The sequence below is a fragment of the Notolabrus celidotus genome, chromosome 19, assembly GCF_009762535.1.
Source record: "Notolabrus celidotus isolate fNotCel1 chromosome 19, fNotCel1.pri, whole genome shotgun sequence".
Classification (NCBI taxonomy): domain Eukaryota; kingdom Metazoa; phylum Chordata; class Actinopteri; order Labriformes; family Labridae; genus Notolabrus; species Notolabrus celidotus.
In genome coordinates this window covers 7,549,524-7,567,341 of record NC_048290.1, presented here as the reverse complement: position 1 = coordinate 7,567,341, position 17,818 = coordinate 7,549,524, and the positions used below count along the sequence as shown (strand labels likewise).

The following is a 17,818-nucleotide window of genomic DNA, read 5'->3' as shown; positions in this document are numbered from 1 at the left end:
TGACGCAAACACAGGAAGATCCAGACAATCATTAAATCTACCCAACACATATCAAACAAATAAGAAATAGCATTTCATTAAGTCAGACGGACATAAAAATACAGCTTTTCCTTTTGCTTCCAGTCCTTTTGCTAAGATAATCTAACTATCTCATTATTAAGCTTTATATTGAGCACATGCATGAAAACAGGATTAATCCTCTAATTTAATTAAAATAAGTTGAAATGAAAAACAAAAAGCTTCTTTCAGATACCTTCAAACTATTCCTTTAACAAACGTTTCAGCTCAGGAGAAATAATGTCCTTCTTGAAAGAAAGGAAAATGTGTGTTAAGTTAATAAGTCAAACACCTTGATTCTCCTTTGTTGCACCCCTCAAATCAGATTTTGAAAGTACACACAGCAATCACATTTTCCAAGGATTTAATACTTATTTTATTGCTTCTTCAAATTCCTGGAACCATCATAAAACAATTCAAGCTCTCTCAGCTGTGAGAAGCACCTTCATTCCCATTGTGTGTTGAATTTGCTGTAACAGCATCCACTAAAAACAGATACCTTTATATGAAATATGACCCTTTGAAGTATACTCTGTTCTGAAATGGTGTCAATAAAGACACATATTGAAAACATGGTATATGATAGTAGATGAGTAACTGACGTGAAGATGACTGATGCTGACTCCAGATCGCTTCTGAGCATTTATAAAAAATAGAAAATAGTGTCTCTTGTTTATCTTTGGTTTACAATCAACTCATGATTCTTGTCATGATAATATTCACATTATGTGTTTACATTTTGGTCGCAAGGGGCCACGGTGAGAGACAACCAAAGCCCCAGGACAAGGAATGTTTAATGATCTGATAGTGACGCAGAAAGAAATAAAAATGGAGGAATGGTAAAACAGAGAGGTAGGCACTGTAAGAATCCCAAACACAGGTTATGTGCTGTTGAAGCCTGACCTGAACCCCAGCGAGGCCACCAGGACTAATTGTTAATTAAGCCGGGCTGATGAAAAGGAGCTCAAGTGTAAATGAATGTGTCAGACTGGAGGAGCTCTTAGACACACCTTTTACCCCCACAAAGGAAAATCAGCATTATTTTAAACTTGACAGTGCACTCCAGCAATTCAGAACGGCTGTATTATTATTCACAGTGAAATTAAACTTCTGATGTTGTTGATGAAAAGGAAAGCGGGAGAGGAAATTTACAGGAATAAAACACAGGCGGGAGATTAGGCATAAATCATTGGAGACAGAGGATGAGTTTGTTGCTTTTAGGAGGGAAATATGTGGAGGTGAAATAAATTGTACCTTTGGGCAGAAAGCAGAAAAAGAAGGGATGTTAAATGGCTTTTTTTGAAGCAGTATAAAAAATGACCACAGCCCCTTTTAATATAAAAATCCTACCAGACTTTTCTGATGTTCCATTTTCTTATCAATGACTCTATAACATCTAGCCTTTGCCTGCTGCTGTGGCTTCAGGACAAGATTGAGGCAGGTTTACGGCAATGTCCCTCAGACTGTCTCTCTCCTCCCTGATCTCCTGTAAGTCCTGTTCAATCATGGACAGACGGCTCTGCTGCTCCTTAGAGGCAGATTGGAGCTTCTGGATCTTTGAGCCCAGTGTTGGGCTTTCAACGCTCCCTCGGAGCATGCTCAGACGGCGGGCCGTCTCGTTCAAGATCCGGTCGAATCTCTCCAGCGGCACATTCCCATCTGGTTGGGACGTGAGAGAGAGAGGGGGAAGACAGATGGAGAGGACAAAAAAAAAAACAGACTGAGCTGTGTGGAGTTTTTTGTAACGAGCACACGAGCACAAGTGATTCAAGCGTTTGATCTGCCTGCATTATGACCAAACCATGATATTGGTCATCATCCTCTCAAGCATGTAGAGACGTCTGACTTTGTAGCAGTTAAGGGCTTGTGAAAGAGGGTGCTAGAGCCTGCCTTACCACTCCACACAAGGAGAATGACAGAACATCACTGAATAAGATTTTTTAAAATGTGTTTGAAATAAACAATGTATTACCTGCAATAAGAATGTAGATTAAAAATGTTATTAAAGTCTGAAATCACTGATTGTTCATGTGTTTCCCAGTCTCTATTGACTGTTAAAAGCCCAGTCGCTCCTCTTCAATATGAAAGACAGGAGCTTCTATCTTCAAACATTACACACCAACATTTAACATGTGGCAGTAGAAGGATATATATGGTTTGTGTTGATATATTGCTTCCTCTTGACTTCTGACCACTCAAAGCGCTTTTACATTACATGTCCCATTCACACACAGATAGCAGTGGCTGGTATGTAAAGCGCCCATCAAGTTGTGACGAATCGATGGCACAGCCACCGGGGGCAGTTTGGGGTTTGGTGCCTTGCCCAAATACACTTTGTTATCTGCCAGCGCCGTGTCATTGTATTTTTCATGTGGCTTTCATTAAGATGATATAAAAGCTCAGGGTTATACATCCATTTGCACAGCTCAGGGAACAGCTAAGAGGAGTGAAAAGCTGACACAAGCCACCTCAGCTCCACCTGTTTGCCTGTATCAAAGACTAAGACTTTTTTATTTGCCACTGCCTTCCTATCTTAGCTTATTTTAACTCACTTTAACTTAATTTTATTTTTAACATATTTCTAATTATCCTTTTCTTTTCTGTTTTATTATATTTGTCTTTTTAATTGTGTTCGTTTATGCCTTTCTGAATGTTTCCAATGCTTTTAATGTTTTAATGTAAAGCACATTGAGTTGCCCTTGTGTATGAAATGCGCTATAAAAATAAAGTTGCCTTGCCTTGCCTTGTATCTACACTGACCAAAAGTAGAGTCAGCATTTCCAATAAGGCGACCACCATCCTTGGACTTTCAGACGCCCCTTCAGTAACCAATGGATGACGTCCCTGAGTATTGTCTTATACTGTCTATGGCATAGCTGTCTTTTATTAGGGCCATATTTACTGTCACACCTACACTCTGATCGCGTACCACTAACTGTAACTCCCACTTGAACTACCTGTTTTTATACCTTTTGTAAGTACTTTGGATTGTGTTATAGCCCCCTTAAAGAAAACTGCACCAGCTGCCACTGCTCTCTATTACATCCTATAGATTGAATTGCATTATGTAAATGGGTCTAAATGAATTATAAAAGGTCAGAAGAAACCACTAAACTATCTTAACAGACTGAAATCCAAGCACAAAGAAAACTATTCTGGGTCTAATGAACAGCACTTATTCTAGCTTTCCTATGGGGATGAAAATCAGGGAAATATTTCCCCGTTAAATGAGGCGTTAAAAAGCACAGAGCTCTTTCGTCATCTGACATTTGAGGTTTAATGAAGATTTATGAGTTTTAACAATATGGGAGACTACAAAGTAGCCACAGTGAAAATGATCCATGAGAGAGAGAGGTACTCACCAATTTTGCTGATTAGCTCAGTTAGTGTCACAGAAAAGGCCTTTAACTGGAGCTTGGCTGCTTCCATATCTTCCTTTACGCGAGTCAGGGACACCTCAGGCTGGAGATGAAAAGAAAGATAGTCCAAACAGTAAGTTGGGATCAATGTGCATGGATTCTACTGTTTAACTGTGTGATAAGTTTCTTCATTAGGTACCTGCGAGTTGATCTGGGAGTTTGCTGTAGCTGTTAGGGTCTCCTGCTCAGCCAGCTGGCGTAAAGCAGAGTTTAAATGGGAGCCCAGGTGAGTAGAGGCGGTCCTGGTGTGCTTGGCCTGGGTAAGAATACCTTTGGATTCCTGCAACATAAACAAAGAGGGAAAGTTGGTCCAAGACAAGACAGAAGGCGGTTAACTTTTAAGGGTGCTTTCACAACTTTAAAAACAACAAATAAAGTTCTGTAAGCTGCTGCTGGAGGTACAGAAAGAAAGAACAGCTTAGACTAACGGTGATGTATCTGGTTTGCAGGCATGAAGCAAAGTCTTTAATAATTAAATCTGACCTGATGTGAGCGCTAAATTAAGAGTAGGAGGATGACCAAACTCATTAAAGTCGCTTGAAAAGAGAACAAGGAATTAAAATCCAGTAAATTCCTCCAAATATATGGAACCAAAAGAAAGTCGGCTTGGATTCATCTGCACCAAACAACTGCACACACACCTTGGCCACAGCTTGTGCTGTTTGTTCTGCCTCCTTGGTGGTGTTGCTGGCGAGGCTGGAGGTCTCCAGAGCTGGTTTGAGCATCCTCTCAATCTGTGAAACCTTTCTTCTGACGTCAGCTAAAACCTTGTCCTCCAGGGGTTTCTCCTTTTTGATGGCGGCCTGTGTCTGGGTGTGCTGGTTGGGCCACTCCTTCATCATGTCTAAGAGAGGTAGTACAATGACAGTATCTTTTAAACATGGTTCAAAGTTAAAGGTATATTTTGTGAATTTAAAGTCATAGACAAAGAAAGGCGGAGGCAGTTTAAAGGGCAGGAAAAATATATCCAATTAAGTTTATCTGCTGAAAATGACTGTTTCAAATGTTGCTTGATTGTGATCGTGCATTGATGAAACACAGCACGTGTTTCCAGCTGAGCCCTTCTCTGTTTAAACCAGTGCAAAGAACTCACACATCTTCACATATACAGACAGAAAACTTTTGTGAAATAACCACTTTGTTTAAACTTTGGGAGAACTCACTGTGTTCGCATACACAGCCCATCTATCATATCAAAAGCTGATTAAGGAAATGTGTTTTCAGGGCCTTTAAATTGGATTCAAGGTTGTACTAAATTATGAAAAGTCTGACCCAGTTGAAAAGAAATTTCCTGCTGGCTGAATTCTATTTTCATTATTCATTCTCTGCGTATCCTGTGTTACATTCAGGGAAAATTCTCAGAGACAAAAACACTTGAAAGTGTCTCCACGCATCATAAACAGACACTTTTTCATTCATGAAGTTGACGCTCTAAAAAACTCCCTAAACAATCCACCTCATTACAGTATTCAAATAATCTGTTGCTGCATTCAGTACATGACAATCACGTCCAAACATTACAATGCTGATGACAAATGTATTATAGTGAAACTTGAGCCTGCAGCTCTGATGTTTGTTTTCACTTTCAGTACTTGACATTTCAATTTGAGAAGAATAATTCAGCTGGATGTTCAACAAAAACAATAATACAGGACCGACAGTGAGGAGAGAGAAAAAAAACCAGACACAAGTTTGATAGAGAGAAACAGACTCACGGTCTAGCTCTCTGTGCAGGGTGATTGCGTCTGATTCCATCTCTTTCCCCGTCACCACGGACGACAGAGCCGTGACCTTTGCCCCTTCAGTGCGAGCTTGCAGCTTGAGAGAGAAAGAGAAAGAGAAAGAGAGAAAGACAATGATGAAACATGACCCGTGGGTGTATCCAAAGGTTGCATCAACAGCTATCAAAGACTTTGATGCAGAGTAAACTGTGGAGTGGAAAGCATTCTGTCTTTTAAAAGAGCTTCCAGACACTGACTGGGATGCTTGACTTGATCACAGTATAGATAGACACAATGCTGTGTTATGAAAGATTAGCCAAGTAACTCTAAGCACAAACTACAGCTCGAAACCTCTGAGGTATAAAAACCACAGAGTGTAAAACCTGGACAACACAACAGCTCCCCAAAAGTGTAGTCGAAATAAGTGGTGCTCCCCCACTGCAAAAACTAAAAATCTTACTGAGTGAAGTTTTCACATTTTTAGTCAAAATGTCTTATACCACTTGTTTTAAGATAAATTTACTCAACAAGTAACATTTTTGCAAGATAGAGGGACTTGTTTTAAAACAATGCATCTTAAATATCTTGTTAAGTCAAACAATCTTGAAATGATCTTGTTTTGAGTTGTAATTTAGAAGAAACAAGGTTTATTTTAAAATTCATACATTTTTCAAGCTGAGATCTTATTTGTAGAAGACAGACAATCTTGATTTAAGACAAACCCTTCACTTGATTTAAGTAAATGCATTTTATTGGAGAATCTATCAGAAAACAGCTCCATTGATGAAAGAAAGAAAGAAAGAAAGAAAGAAGAAAGAAAGAAAGAAAGAAAGAAAGAAAGAAAGAAAGAAAGAAAGAAAGAAAGATAGAAAGAAAGAAAGAAAGAAAGAAAGAAAGAAAGAAAAGTTGTTGTTTTTTAAGGGTGGGTTACAGTTTTCAGACACTGTTTCTTCTAAATCAGATAAAAATATACATCCTCAAACTACATGCACCCAATGAAACACCTACTTTTGAGCACGGCTGGTTTATCCTAAAAAACAGCATGACTGAATATTAGTATATCCAGCTCACTATGAGAAGACAAATCCCAAAATGCTCAAATTAAACTTTGTAATTGTATTAGTACAAGATGGTGTTAAACCTAGAGAAGTGCCATTCCTGGCTTATTCTGAGACACTAAGCTTTAAAATACTGGTAAAATATTGCTTAAAATAAGTTTTCCCTGCTAATTTTAAGATCACAGTTTTCAAAATATTACGTCTTATTTTAAGAAATCTTACCAAGCAAATTTTCACTTGTCCTATTGGCAGGTTTTTTTTTGCTTATTTCAAGGTAAAAGTTCCTTGAAATAAGTTTTTTTTCTTGTTTTTGGAGGGGCATTTTTTCCAGTGCCCTGGTGACTGGTGGCTGCAGCACAGGTCATGAAGCCTTCCTACCCCATTGAAACAAATGAAACATGAGGAGTCAAACTTGGAAAAAAAACCCATGCTAAATATAATCTGCTTTAAAATGCTATCTGTCATGACAGTGCTTTGTTTTCATGCTAGTTAATGTACAAGTGTTTGGAGAAGTGAATTTTTAATAAGTTGTTTGATGCCTGAATAATGGATGTGATGTCATGATTGACAGCTGTTTATGAATACAAGAGTCATTGAACTTTCTATAACTGTGAGCGTCTGCTGTAGACCAACCTGAAGGATCCTTGCTGTTTTATCACTGAATTAAATATGTACTTTGGCCCCATCAGCCAGATTGCTGCTGCCCATGATTTGGCTCCAAAACACTCCACTAATGTAATGTGTCAGAGCCCATTGTCGCGGTATTTTGGCTTCATTTTTTCACAATAGGAGGAGATGGAGGTACGCAATCCATATGCATAGTCAATAGTTAAAACACAATTAATTGAACAAACCCAATTTGACCGGCGCTGGCCTGTATTCAATCTAATGTAAAGAAAAATGACTCTCGTTCTCCTTGATTTATGACCTCAGTTAATACATTTCTTAAAGGTTTATAGTCTCAATTGATCATTTTAAGGCATGATGTTCAGTCTATGAATTATGGTTCCGCTTAGAGTAAAATAGATGAATATATTTTGGACGTGGATTCCCTTTGACTGCATCATAAAAAATACCTTGTTCAGAATTTGATTAATCAAATGACACACTAAAGAGTTTGCTGGTAATTTTTGGGGCTATTTTGTTTTAGTACCTCTGTACAAGGCCTGATTTATTAATATAATTTCAATGGTGCACTACCTGCAAGCTAGTTCAGGCACGCAACTAGAGCTGCTCTAATTTCACATTCACTATGTGTCATTCTCAAGACCACCTGACAAAAGTATCCTCCCAATTAAGCAGAGTATTTAAGCTGCAAGACGTCTGACCTCCACCTGTCTGGCCCCAGTGCTGGGCTCAAACTTTCAGCCTCACCACCACCACCACCCAAGCAACCACCTGCAGACTCAGACTGTAGGGGCTTTAAGATATTATGAGATAAGATAAATTACTCCTTTATTCGTCCCACAACGGGGAAATTCATGGAGTTATAGCAGCAAACAAAAAGGTGTACAGTACAAGAATTTCAACAAGAATATATATAGAAAAAAAAGTCCATCAGAGACGACAGCTTGGCCATAATTCTCCTGTCAGCCACCACCTCCACAGGGTCCAGGACTGAGCTGGCCTTCTTCCCAAGTTTGCTCAGTCTCGCTCTCCTGTATCCAGGTGAAATCCTTCCAATGTGGTGTTCGTGTCTGGTGTTAGCTCTGTTAGCATGATGCTACTCTGCCAGTATTCCCTCTGGTGCTGGGTTAGCCCATCCACCCCATCGAAGATAGATCCTACATTCCCCATAACGTTGGGTGGAAGGACAGGTCGATGTCGTCTTATGTTATCACTCCTCAATTTCTGCATGTAAAGTTAATCTGCAAAGAGTGATGAGGCTCGGAGCCTGGATGCCCTACTCAAACAATGTTTTGAGCTGACTAACTGAACTACTTTGATATATTTCCAATGCAACTGGTAACACAGCTGGTCTTTGTGTTAGTACTCCCTAGCTTAACCCTCCAGTCCAAATATGGTCTCTTCTTTCCCCCAAAAAAACAAGATAGTGGCGACCACACTCAAGACTTCAAACCGTAATAGAAAAGACCAATGGGGGTCGCCACAGTGGCTTTTTCTACTTCTTACAAAGACTTATAAAAAAAGATGACAAAAATGGTTAGAAACTTTCTCAGTGAACTAACCTCATGATGATGCTGAAATGATATGCACTCATTCTCAGGAAACCTGGGAATTTGTTGACATACAATTCAATGAATCAAAACCTTCAGACATGAAGTCATAGTCTGCAGTAATCTCACCTCACTGACGTCATTCACCATCGTCTCTATTTTCTCATTTGTAGTCTGTTTCAGAGTCTCCGTCTTCTCTCTGATCTTATTGATTAGATCGTCTTTGGTCTGGATATGCCCATCCAGCTCCTCTGTCTGTTTAATCAGGTCCTCGCCCCACTAAACACAAAACAGAAAAACACAAATTAGGTATTTTAATCAAACCGTTCAATTTCAGTTTCCTGTATCAGCTATGCGGTTGATAGTGCCTTTATCAGACCGTTTACAGAGGGTACAAACAGCCTGCTTCCGTGTTGTTTGTTTTGCTCAGAGAAGCAGCAGTGGTTAATGGCCCTCCTCTGGAACAACATGCACCCGCGTGAGCTGCAAATCCTGCCAGAATCTTCTCTCCTGTGCCCACTCAGTGTCCCCCTTTGCTTGCCAAAAGTTAGATTACAAAAAAACGAAGTGGAGCTAACTGCCCACTCTTCAAAAGCAGAAGAGACTCTTGTATCTCTGGTTAAACGACCTGATATGGTTTGTTGTATAAGGGCAGCTAGCTGTAACTAGACCAAATGATCCATTCATGGATCTATAATGTAACACAATAAAGCATAAGATTGCATTTGTAGCCTGCAGGAGCTGTCCAGACTGACCTCTCCTGTGTGGTTGGCTGGCTGTGTTTGGTTGAGCTGTGTTTGGGCCGGCTGTGGTGATGAGCTGGCGGCTGTCAGAGCCAGCTGATGAAAGGATGATGTGATGTTACCCAGGGCGAGCTTTAAACCTGCATCTTCCTCCTCCAAGGCCAGCTGTTTGGCTACAGTATCATTCACCTGCGCTGTCAAGTTCGCCTTCTGCTGCTGCATGTGTTTTATTCTGGAGGAATGAAGGAAGAAGAGAGAATGAAGTAGCATATGATTTACAGTAACAGCCACTTTTAAAAATAATATTTTATTCATACTGGATTTATTTGTGTACAGTTGATGAAAAGAGATGCTGTGCTGCAGACTCATTAGAGCAACACATTTCACATCTATTTCAAAAGGATCATTCTGTTCCATATTTAAATCAATATAAATCTATGAACAAGGCAATGCAGCTTGTTATAAGTGAGTAAAGAGCAGTAAAGAGAAGGCGACACTGTGCAAACAAAGCATGATGGATTCATGAAAGGTGTTATGCACAGAGCAGTAGATGTTAAAGTGCCATTTATATCACCGCCTGAGCTGTAATGTTATCCAATCTGTTTTCTTCAACAGAGCAGAAGTAAAAGTCCCAGTGTGTTTCACTTTTCAGTCCTGCGTGTGCAAATGAATGAGCAGTTTTCGCAAATAATAATTAATTATTGCGAGAAATAATTTCACATGTGAAGGAAAATGTTGCAACGAAGGAGTTCTTGATCATCTTTCACTTTTTAAAGGTCTGGTCAGGTTTCACTTTAAGAAGGAGACAGAGGGACTCAAGTAAATTTAAAGACGTGCTATAATAAAATGACTTGAGGAAAGTAAGGAACTTGTTTTATGCAACATTATTTCTTATCTTCAGCTGTGGATTGAAACAGTTAAGTTAGTTTTAACTTCTAAGCGCCCCACACTGGGACTTTTACTTCTGCTCTGTTGAAGAAAACAGATTGGATAACATTACAGCTCAGGCGGTGATATAAATGGCACTTTAACATCTACTGCTCTGTGCATAACACCTTTCATGAATCCATCATGCTTTGTTTGCACAGTGTCGCCTTCTCTTTACTGCTCTTTACTCACTTATAACAAGCTGCATTGCCTTGTTCATAGATTTATATTGATTTAAATATGGGAACATTTCATGAAATGTTCCCAAGCCCCTAACAGTCAAGTTACAGAAATATAAATAACCTCTGAGGCTCTAACCTTTTGAAAGATGTAGGCAGAAAATCAGAACATCACGACACTGACAGACGTCTGAAATGTGATGAGGTGCCTTGAATTCAATTAAGCTCTCTGAAAGATCTGTCAGAGATCAAACGCTCTGCCTGGTGTGACATAACACTTTACCAGTAATATATAACTCTTCTGAAGACATATTGTTTCTGTAAAGTCTGTGTTTGAAGTAATAAGATAAGTGATTACAGATGTAATATAAGCACGGTGAAGTAGGAAGTAAAAGTTTTCCTTTGTAGTGTTATGAAGAAGTAGTTTAAAGTAGCAACTGTTTTATGACGCCATCGTTCTTATTCTATTATTTTTCATCACATTTTTGTATTCAAATATTTTAAATTCTTTGATTCCCTTCTTCTTTTGTCTTGCTTTAACTTTTGAACTGCATAACTGTAACTCAATATCATCTTGGTTCTGTTTGGACTTCTTGTTTAATGTAGGCATTTTTACTTGTGTGAGATACTGAGATGCTGGTCCATGTTTATTTGGCCCAACTTCAGATATATCTCTTGATTATGCTGAACAGCACTTTAATGCGCGTACTTGCACTTTTGTAAAACTTATATATGCTCTTGGGATGTATTGTTGTTTTTATTGTCATGCTCTCATGCACTGTTTCTATCTGTTATTTATGTTTATCGTTTGTTATGAGCTCTGTTTTGACCTGCCGGGCACTACAGATGAAAATAAGCCTTATGGCTAACTCTGGCATATTTATGGTAAATGGTAAATGTACTTGTACTTTAGTCTTTCTGACCACTCAAAGCGCTTTTTACACTACTTGTCGCATTCACCCATTCACTCACTGATGGCAGAGGCTGCTGTATAGTGAGGGACCATCAGTATTATATTTGGCCTCCCCCACAAAACCCTCCATGAACTACAACTGGTTCAAAATTCAGCCGCCCGTATCATCACACGCACTGCCTCCATCCACCACATCACACCCATCCTGCAACAGCTCCACTGGCTCCCCATCACACACCGGATCAACTACAAAATACTTCTCCACACCTTCAAATCCATACACAACCTCGCCCCTCCATATCTCTCTGACCTTCTCCATACTGCCACACCCGTCAGCACCCTCAGATCCTCCTCCTCCATCCACCTCACTGTCCCCCCTGCTCGCCTTGTTACCAAGGGGAGCAGAGCCTTCAGCCGCTCTGCTCTCAGCTCTGGAACTCTCTCCCACCTGACCTCCGTAATACTGACTTACTCCCACATTTTAAATCCAAACTCAAAACTCATGTATTTAGACTGGCTTACTCCATCTGACCACAACTCCACTGTCCATTCACTTAAAACTTTTTAAATTGTGTTTTATTTACTGTTTGTTATTTAAACTCTATTTGTTTTAATGTTGTAAGGTGACCTTGAGTGTCAAGAAAGGCGCCTATAAATAAAATGCATTATTATTATTATTATTATTAGTTAATATCATTCATACACATTCACACATCGCTGAACCTCAGCAGGAGCAATTTGTGGTTCAGTGTCTTGCTCAAGGACACTTTGGCATGTGACTGCTGGAGCTGGGATCAAACCGCCAACCATTCGATTGATGGACGACCGACTCTACCCACTAAGCCACAGCTGCCTCGCTGTTTTATATTGATGTTACACTGAAATGTTCATTAATAGGCACTGTCCTTTTAAATAAATAAATAAATAAATTTTTAAAAAATACAAATTTTTGGATTACTCTGCTTTTGTTTTGTCTTTTAAAGAATGATTGATTTTATCATTCATAAATGTTGCTGTTGAGGAACTATTTCACCAACAGTGTCTATGAATAACATTAAAATCCGCAAACTTTCAGTTTGAAGTTTACTGTCACTCTGCTGACACTGGATTGGACACAGACTGTTAAGACTCTAAAAATAAAAAAAAAAGTTTCTGACACAATCTCATTGAACTCTTCCCTGAGGTCTTATCTGGGTCTCTGTAGTTAATCCTGTAGTTGATGAAGGGTTAAATACTTCTGTCATTTTTTTATTGCTTAGCTGTCCTGCCTCAAAAACACATCTGATCGGTTTAAGTGCTGACACATGAGGAAATTTGTTCGTGAAATGCAATTTAATGCTGCCCATCTGTGCATAAACTGCTCACCTCACATCCTTTAAAGTGACACAAATGTATCTGCACACATACACACATATGTATTGTGGTACTGCAGTTCTCCAAAGATTAACAGAGCTCTCCTGAACCGCGCTGACTACTGTTCGGAGGGCGTAATCAATTTTGAGTCGCTCGCTTCTTGCTCTCATCATGGCCACCGGAGGGCTTTTTGCATCATTCTGTCTGGCATTGGAGGATAATCCTCTGAGCAATCACACGCTAGGAGATGCAGCGAGCGCGCAGCAAATCCAAGAAAGCAATAGGCTTACAGCAGAGAGGAGCTGTCCCCCTGTGGCTAAATGTCTTACTCCTAAACTCCAGCGTACTGTGAAGAAGAGGGACCTTGAGCTGTAATACAGGGATAGGTGCACTTTGTTAGAAATTTACTGCAAAAACACAATAATCCTGGGAATTTGCAGAGAGGATGTTTTATGTGAATGCAAGACTTTTTTTCCCTGACTGTGCTTGTCTATGTGGGTGTGTGTTTAGATTCATTGATGTGCTCACTGCTCGGTTAGGTTCCTGATGTACTCCTCTGTGGAGTTGTCCTGCAGCAGATCCATCAGGAAACTGAAGGTCTGCTTTGAGGCTTGGACCGCCCCACTGGCTACGGCCTCAATGTAGTCTGCTGTTTCTCTGTGACTACAAGGGAAGAGGGGAAAAAAGGAGAAGTGAGTAACATAAAATAACAGACCATTACAACTGCCTGAGGAGAGACTGAATAGATCCTAGCGTTGATGACTTCCTCTCGCTGGCTTTCCAGTCCAGATTTCTCTAACTACAATAATAGTGCAGCATGCGCGGAGAGGCTGAGGGCATTGATTCACAGAGGCCTAACAACAATGGAAGTGACAGGCTTAAGGAAGTTACAGTGGTTTTTCCTTGTAATTGGCCACGATGACTTTGCTGACCTGACTTACCTTTTCATGAGGACCTGTGAGTCATTGACCATCATGTTCCATTTGTTTGGTCCTGACTCCAACTCAAAAGGAATGATCTAAAAAGAGAGTAAGGAGGAAAAAAAGTCAAGGCCTGTTTTGCCTTATGATTAAAACAAGCAGACTAAAGTCTCTTGCTAATAAATAAGGGATTTTCACATTAAAGCCAATTGGAATTTTTGTTGTTGGACGTGTTTGCTCTGAGAATTGTAGATCTGTGTGAAAACTGTTTTAAAACTTATGAGAGCAGTCAAGAAAAAAGGGAGTTCTGGCTTTGCCTCTGAGAGCTGATTTGCTTTAAAGCTTCAGCTGTATCATTTGAAATAATAAAAAGGCCCATATAGTAACAAAGTTGTGAGTTTTATTTACCACAAGTTTGAGTGAAATAAAAGTTTGCATACATAGAGCAAATACAGCTAATTTAGCTGTTCAGTGTGGCCTGTCACATCTTCAATGACATCTCCCTGGCTCCACCTACAACAGAGGCCATTATATAGTACCAACCATAGACATATAAAGAGTAGACGCCACGTCGACCGCTACAACCTATTGGCGCTGAAGAGCCGTGGGGCCGCCATCTTGGTCTGGTCACCTGCTCCACTCAGTGTAATCTTGCAGGCGCAATTAAGTGTCAGCGCATTTAATCAATCATAACTCGCTGAATACTAAACTGATTTTCATGCAGGTTTTTTTTTTCCTGCAAATGTCATACATGTAGGTATGATACAGGACACATGGTTCGGCGTATTTTAATATTCAAAGTGGGCTTAACAGTAATAGAATATTCTGATATGTGATAAATGTGATGTATGACAGGTATTTTGCCGCACAGTGCTCTGGCATCTTGAAGTCTCTACTGCTTCAGTTTCTGTTTACAGGTAGGATCATGGGTAGGATGACCGAACCAAGATGGCGGCCATATTTCTTGTGCTCCAGCAGCCAATGCGGCATCTACTCTTTATATGTATATGGTGCCAACAGCCTAATCATAGCATTATGTTCATCTGTGTCAGATCCACAGTAAAACACAGAAGCACTACTCTCTTAAAATGAATCCTTATTTGAATTGATCACTGAATAGAAAGATAGAGATGCTTTGCTATCTGAACCATTGTTATTAGTTAGCATCAAGTGGCAACCTTCAGCTGCGAGAATTGAAGCCAATGCGGAAGTGTTGAAAACTGCAGTTCATTGAGTGTCCGCTTGAGGCTGGCTCCGGAAGTACAGGAAACCACATACACACTAATTCAAAAAAGCTGATCTTTACAGCAGAAATAAACATGTTTACAGCCTGGTACAAAAAACAAGTGTAGTCTGGATAGATCATTTCTTGATCGGCACACACTGTATGGGGGGTAAATTTTTTCACTACTTGGCAATTTCAAAGATATTAAGATTATGAGTTTTCCATTATGAGAGGCACAGCTGACTTGATTGACAGGTGGGAACACTGTAGCTGTTGGCTAGGAGGCTCAAAGCCCGCCTCTTTACCTCACACTAGCTCGACAGCAGTTATGTTGACTTCCGCATATCCAATATGGCTCCCGCCGTCAATTGGCTTCAAAACAATGCTTCTGAAACAGATTGGTTACATCACGGATACTATGTCTATTGTTCATACGTTAGCTTAAATGTCTTAAAGCTATGAGTACAATGCCAAAAAGGCTCTGTAGCATTAGCTAGCTCTACATGATTACAGAGCTTAACTTAAAAGTGGTGAATTCTTCTGCCAGTGCGGCGCATTGCAGCTGTTTGCTGAGAGGTTTAAGGCCCACATCAACTAAGCTTGGGTAAGCATTTCCAAAATGGCACCTGCCGTCATCAGGCTTCACATCACCTCTACAGAAGTACAAAATATGAATGCTATTGTGGGTTTGGGTTTCCAGGGGATTTAATTTGCAAATAATGTAACTCAATGAACCCATGAACCTGTACGCTTAGGTATTCTGAAAGCAGAGCCATGCCGCAAACAACCTCCTTCAAAATAAATCCCCTGAAGTTTTGTCCTGATAAATGTAATGTGTATACATTCAAATGCTTCCCAGAGTGGCATTTAATTTGAGAGAAAATGCAAATAAAAATGCAGGAGCTGAATCCACAATTGGCACTCTTGCATTTCCTCTTCATTTGGAGGGACTGTGCTCATTAATATGAAATTGCCGCTTCTCCAGGCTCACTCAACTGATAAGGAAGGTACAGCGTGTCTCTGAGCACACTCAGAAAAGGAGAGCTATATATTGGCAAAAGTAGCACTTTCTAATTTCTCTAAATGTAAAGAACATGGCAGTGGCATCCATAACAGATTCCTGTGAGTGTCATGGAGAGATGGTAAAAAGTCTGAGTGTGTGAAGAAGAAGTTGTTAATTTTAGCATCTGTCAAACATTTGTAAGAATATCCTTTGGAGACAGGGACTTACCACTAAGAGGGGGGAGGTGGTGAAGGTGTGAGATGGGGGTGAGACATATTGTTTTGCTGTGGGGTGAGTTCTTTTTTGTGTGTGGATCTATACACAGAGTAATAAACTGCAGCAAACAGGGACAAGAAATCAATTCTGCTACAAACAATATCAGCATGTGTGTGGACCTAATTTTAGGCGATTAATTACCCAACACATCAACACAATGTTTAAGATGCAACATGCTTGATTCCTACCATGCTGTCCAGGTCCAGTGTTGCCTGCTTTAGCTGTTTCTGAGACCCTCTGATCATGGAAATAGTCTCTGTAAAGGTTTGACATACAGCCCTGCTCCCTTCATCCTTCCTGCTCTCCTCCCTCTCCTCCTCTGTCATGCTGATGCTGCAGTTCAAAGTAGATGTAATGCTATGCAGCTGAGCTAGGAGTGTGCCTGTAGAAGCTTCCAGCAAGGAAAATTGTTTTATGAAGGCCTCCCGTGCTTCTGCAAGAACAAAGACAACAAAGCATACATATACATAAATATATACATATAAAGAAAACAATAAGTCCTTCATGGTTGTTCTCTCTCTTTGTGGGTAGAATTCAGTCTTTTGATACAATACACTCATTTACTCTGCAAATTTAGGCATCCACCATTCAACAAAATAAGTCACATAAGTAGACACATGTGGGATGCAAAAGTTATTGTAAAGGAAAACAGCTGCACTTGACCTCAGTCAGGGTAAGTACTTTTGTTCTGAATACAGAGCAGTATCCCTCCCTCCCCACTTTAAAATGATGGTACCAATTACATACAACCCGGATAAAATCTATTGATTTGCAGTAGTAACCAAACAATGTGCTAAAGGTCCATGGGGATGAATAGACTCAGAATACCCATTTAGAGTCATTCCAGCTAACAGATCTGGCAGTTTCGGCCAGTCATCAGCAGATTACCAATATGGTGGCCATTATAGTGAGTATTTGTGCAAAGCAATGACCCTGTTCATGAGGATTATTCATTCATTTGGCACTGATATGACCATGCAAAAGACACTAATGGCCCTTGTCCACCGGCCCGTCTGAGCTCTACTCTACTAGACTTGACTCGACTCTACTCGGTTTGTGTTGCCTTTCATGGACGTGGGCAGTTTTTCGTACGTGCCCTGCTCTGGTTCCAAGCAAGCTAAGCCAATACTGAAAGGTGACGTCGACGGACTGCCGGCCACTGACTGGACAGAGAATGTTGTCACTGAAGAGTCATGAGCATGACGCCCAAGACAGGAATAAAACCCGCCATTTTTGAAAAACGTCATCAGTACTGTACAACTGCTTTCCTCTCTCGCTCGGCCTGGGACAAAAAGCCACAGACCGAGCAGCAAGTACACCATTGCCTCCATGTCCTCCATTGTTTGTGATTGTTGTGTTTGTGTCGCGTTCAAAATGACATGAATGCAGTTTCGTGCAGCTGTGTTATGATGACCTGGCCCACCATGAGTCAGTACTCAGGCTGGTGGAAAAGGTACCCAAACCAAGCAGAGTCGAGTCGAGTAGGGCTGGAACTGTGTAGTGGAAAAGGGACATTACAAGGCGAGTTCATTAGGCAAATAACTTGATCTTATATTACCTGACATTAACATAACTTGTAAACTGTTTCAAGTGAATACTTATCAGTGATGTTTTGCTACATGTGCTGCAGACAGTGCAGAACGTATTGAAGTCAGAGCACGCTAATCTGGACAAAATATGTGATGAAACCATTTTTCAGTCACTCTGCATAGTTTTTTGTCATGATATGGTCTGGATGATAGTTTTCATACTGCACCATATTCAAATTATTTAAGCCTATATGTATCTGTATGTGATGGACCTACAGTAAACCAGCCCAGCATATTGGTTGTCCAATAAATCAGTCC

At 40.2% G+C, this 17,818-nt stretch overlaps 1 protein-coding gene across 15 annotated transcripts in view; it reads right to left on the bottom strand.

Annotated features, from left to right (window-relative positions):
• Nucleotides 1-409: 409 nt before the first annotated feature.
• lamc3 (laminin, gamma 3) overlaps nt 410-17,818 on the bottom strand; it is a 219,942-nt gene continuing 202,533 nt past the window's right edge. For all 15 annotated transcript variants that reach the window (XM_034709416.1, XM_034709411.1, XM_034709410.1 and 12 more), the window contains 10 exons: nt 16,160-16,404; nt 13,489-13,565; nt 13,076-13,210; nt 9,188-9,407; nt 8,562-8,711; nt 5,192-5,294; nt 4,118-4,320; nt 3,616-3,756; nt 3,420-3,519; nt 410-1,716 (listed from right to left, as the gene is read on the bottom strand). In XM_034709416.1, the coding sequence (XP_034565307.1) occupies nt 1,454-1,716; nt 3,420-3,519; nt 3,616-3,756; nt 4,118-4,320; nt 5,192-5,294; nt 8,562-8,711; nt 9,188-9,407; nt 13,076-13,210; nt 13,489-13,565; nt 16,160-16,404 (1,637 nt within the window). In that variant the 3' untranslated portion in view covers nt 410-1,453. The remainder of the gene's footprint in view (nt 1,717-3,419; nt 3,520-3,615; nt 3,757-4,117; nt 4,321-5,191; nt 5,295-8,561; nt 8,712-9,187; nt 9,408-13,075; nt 13,211-13,488; nt 13,566-16,159; nt 16,405-17,818) is intronic.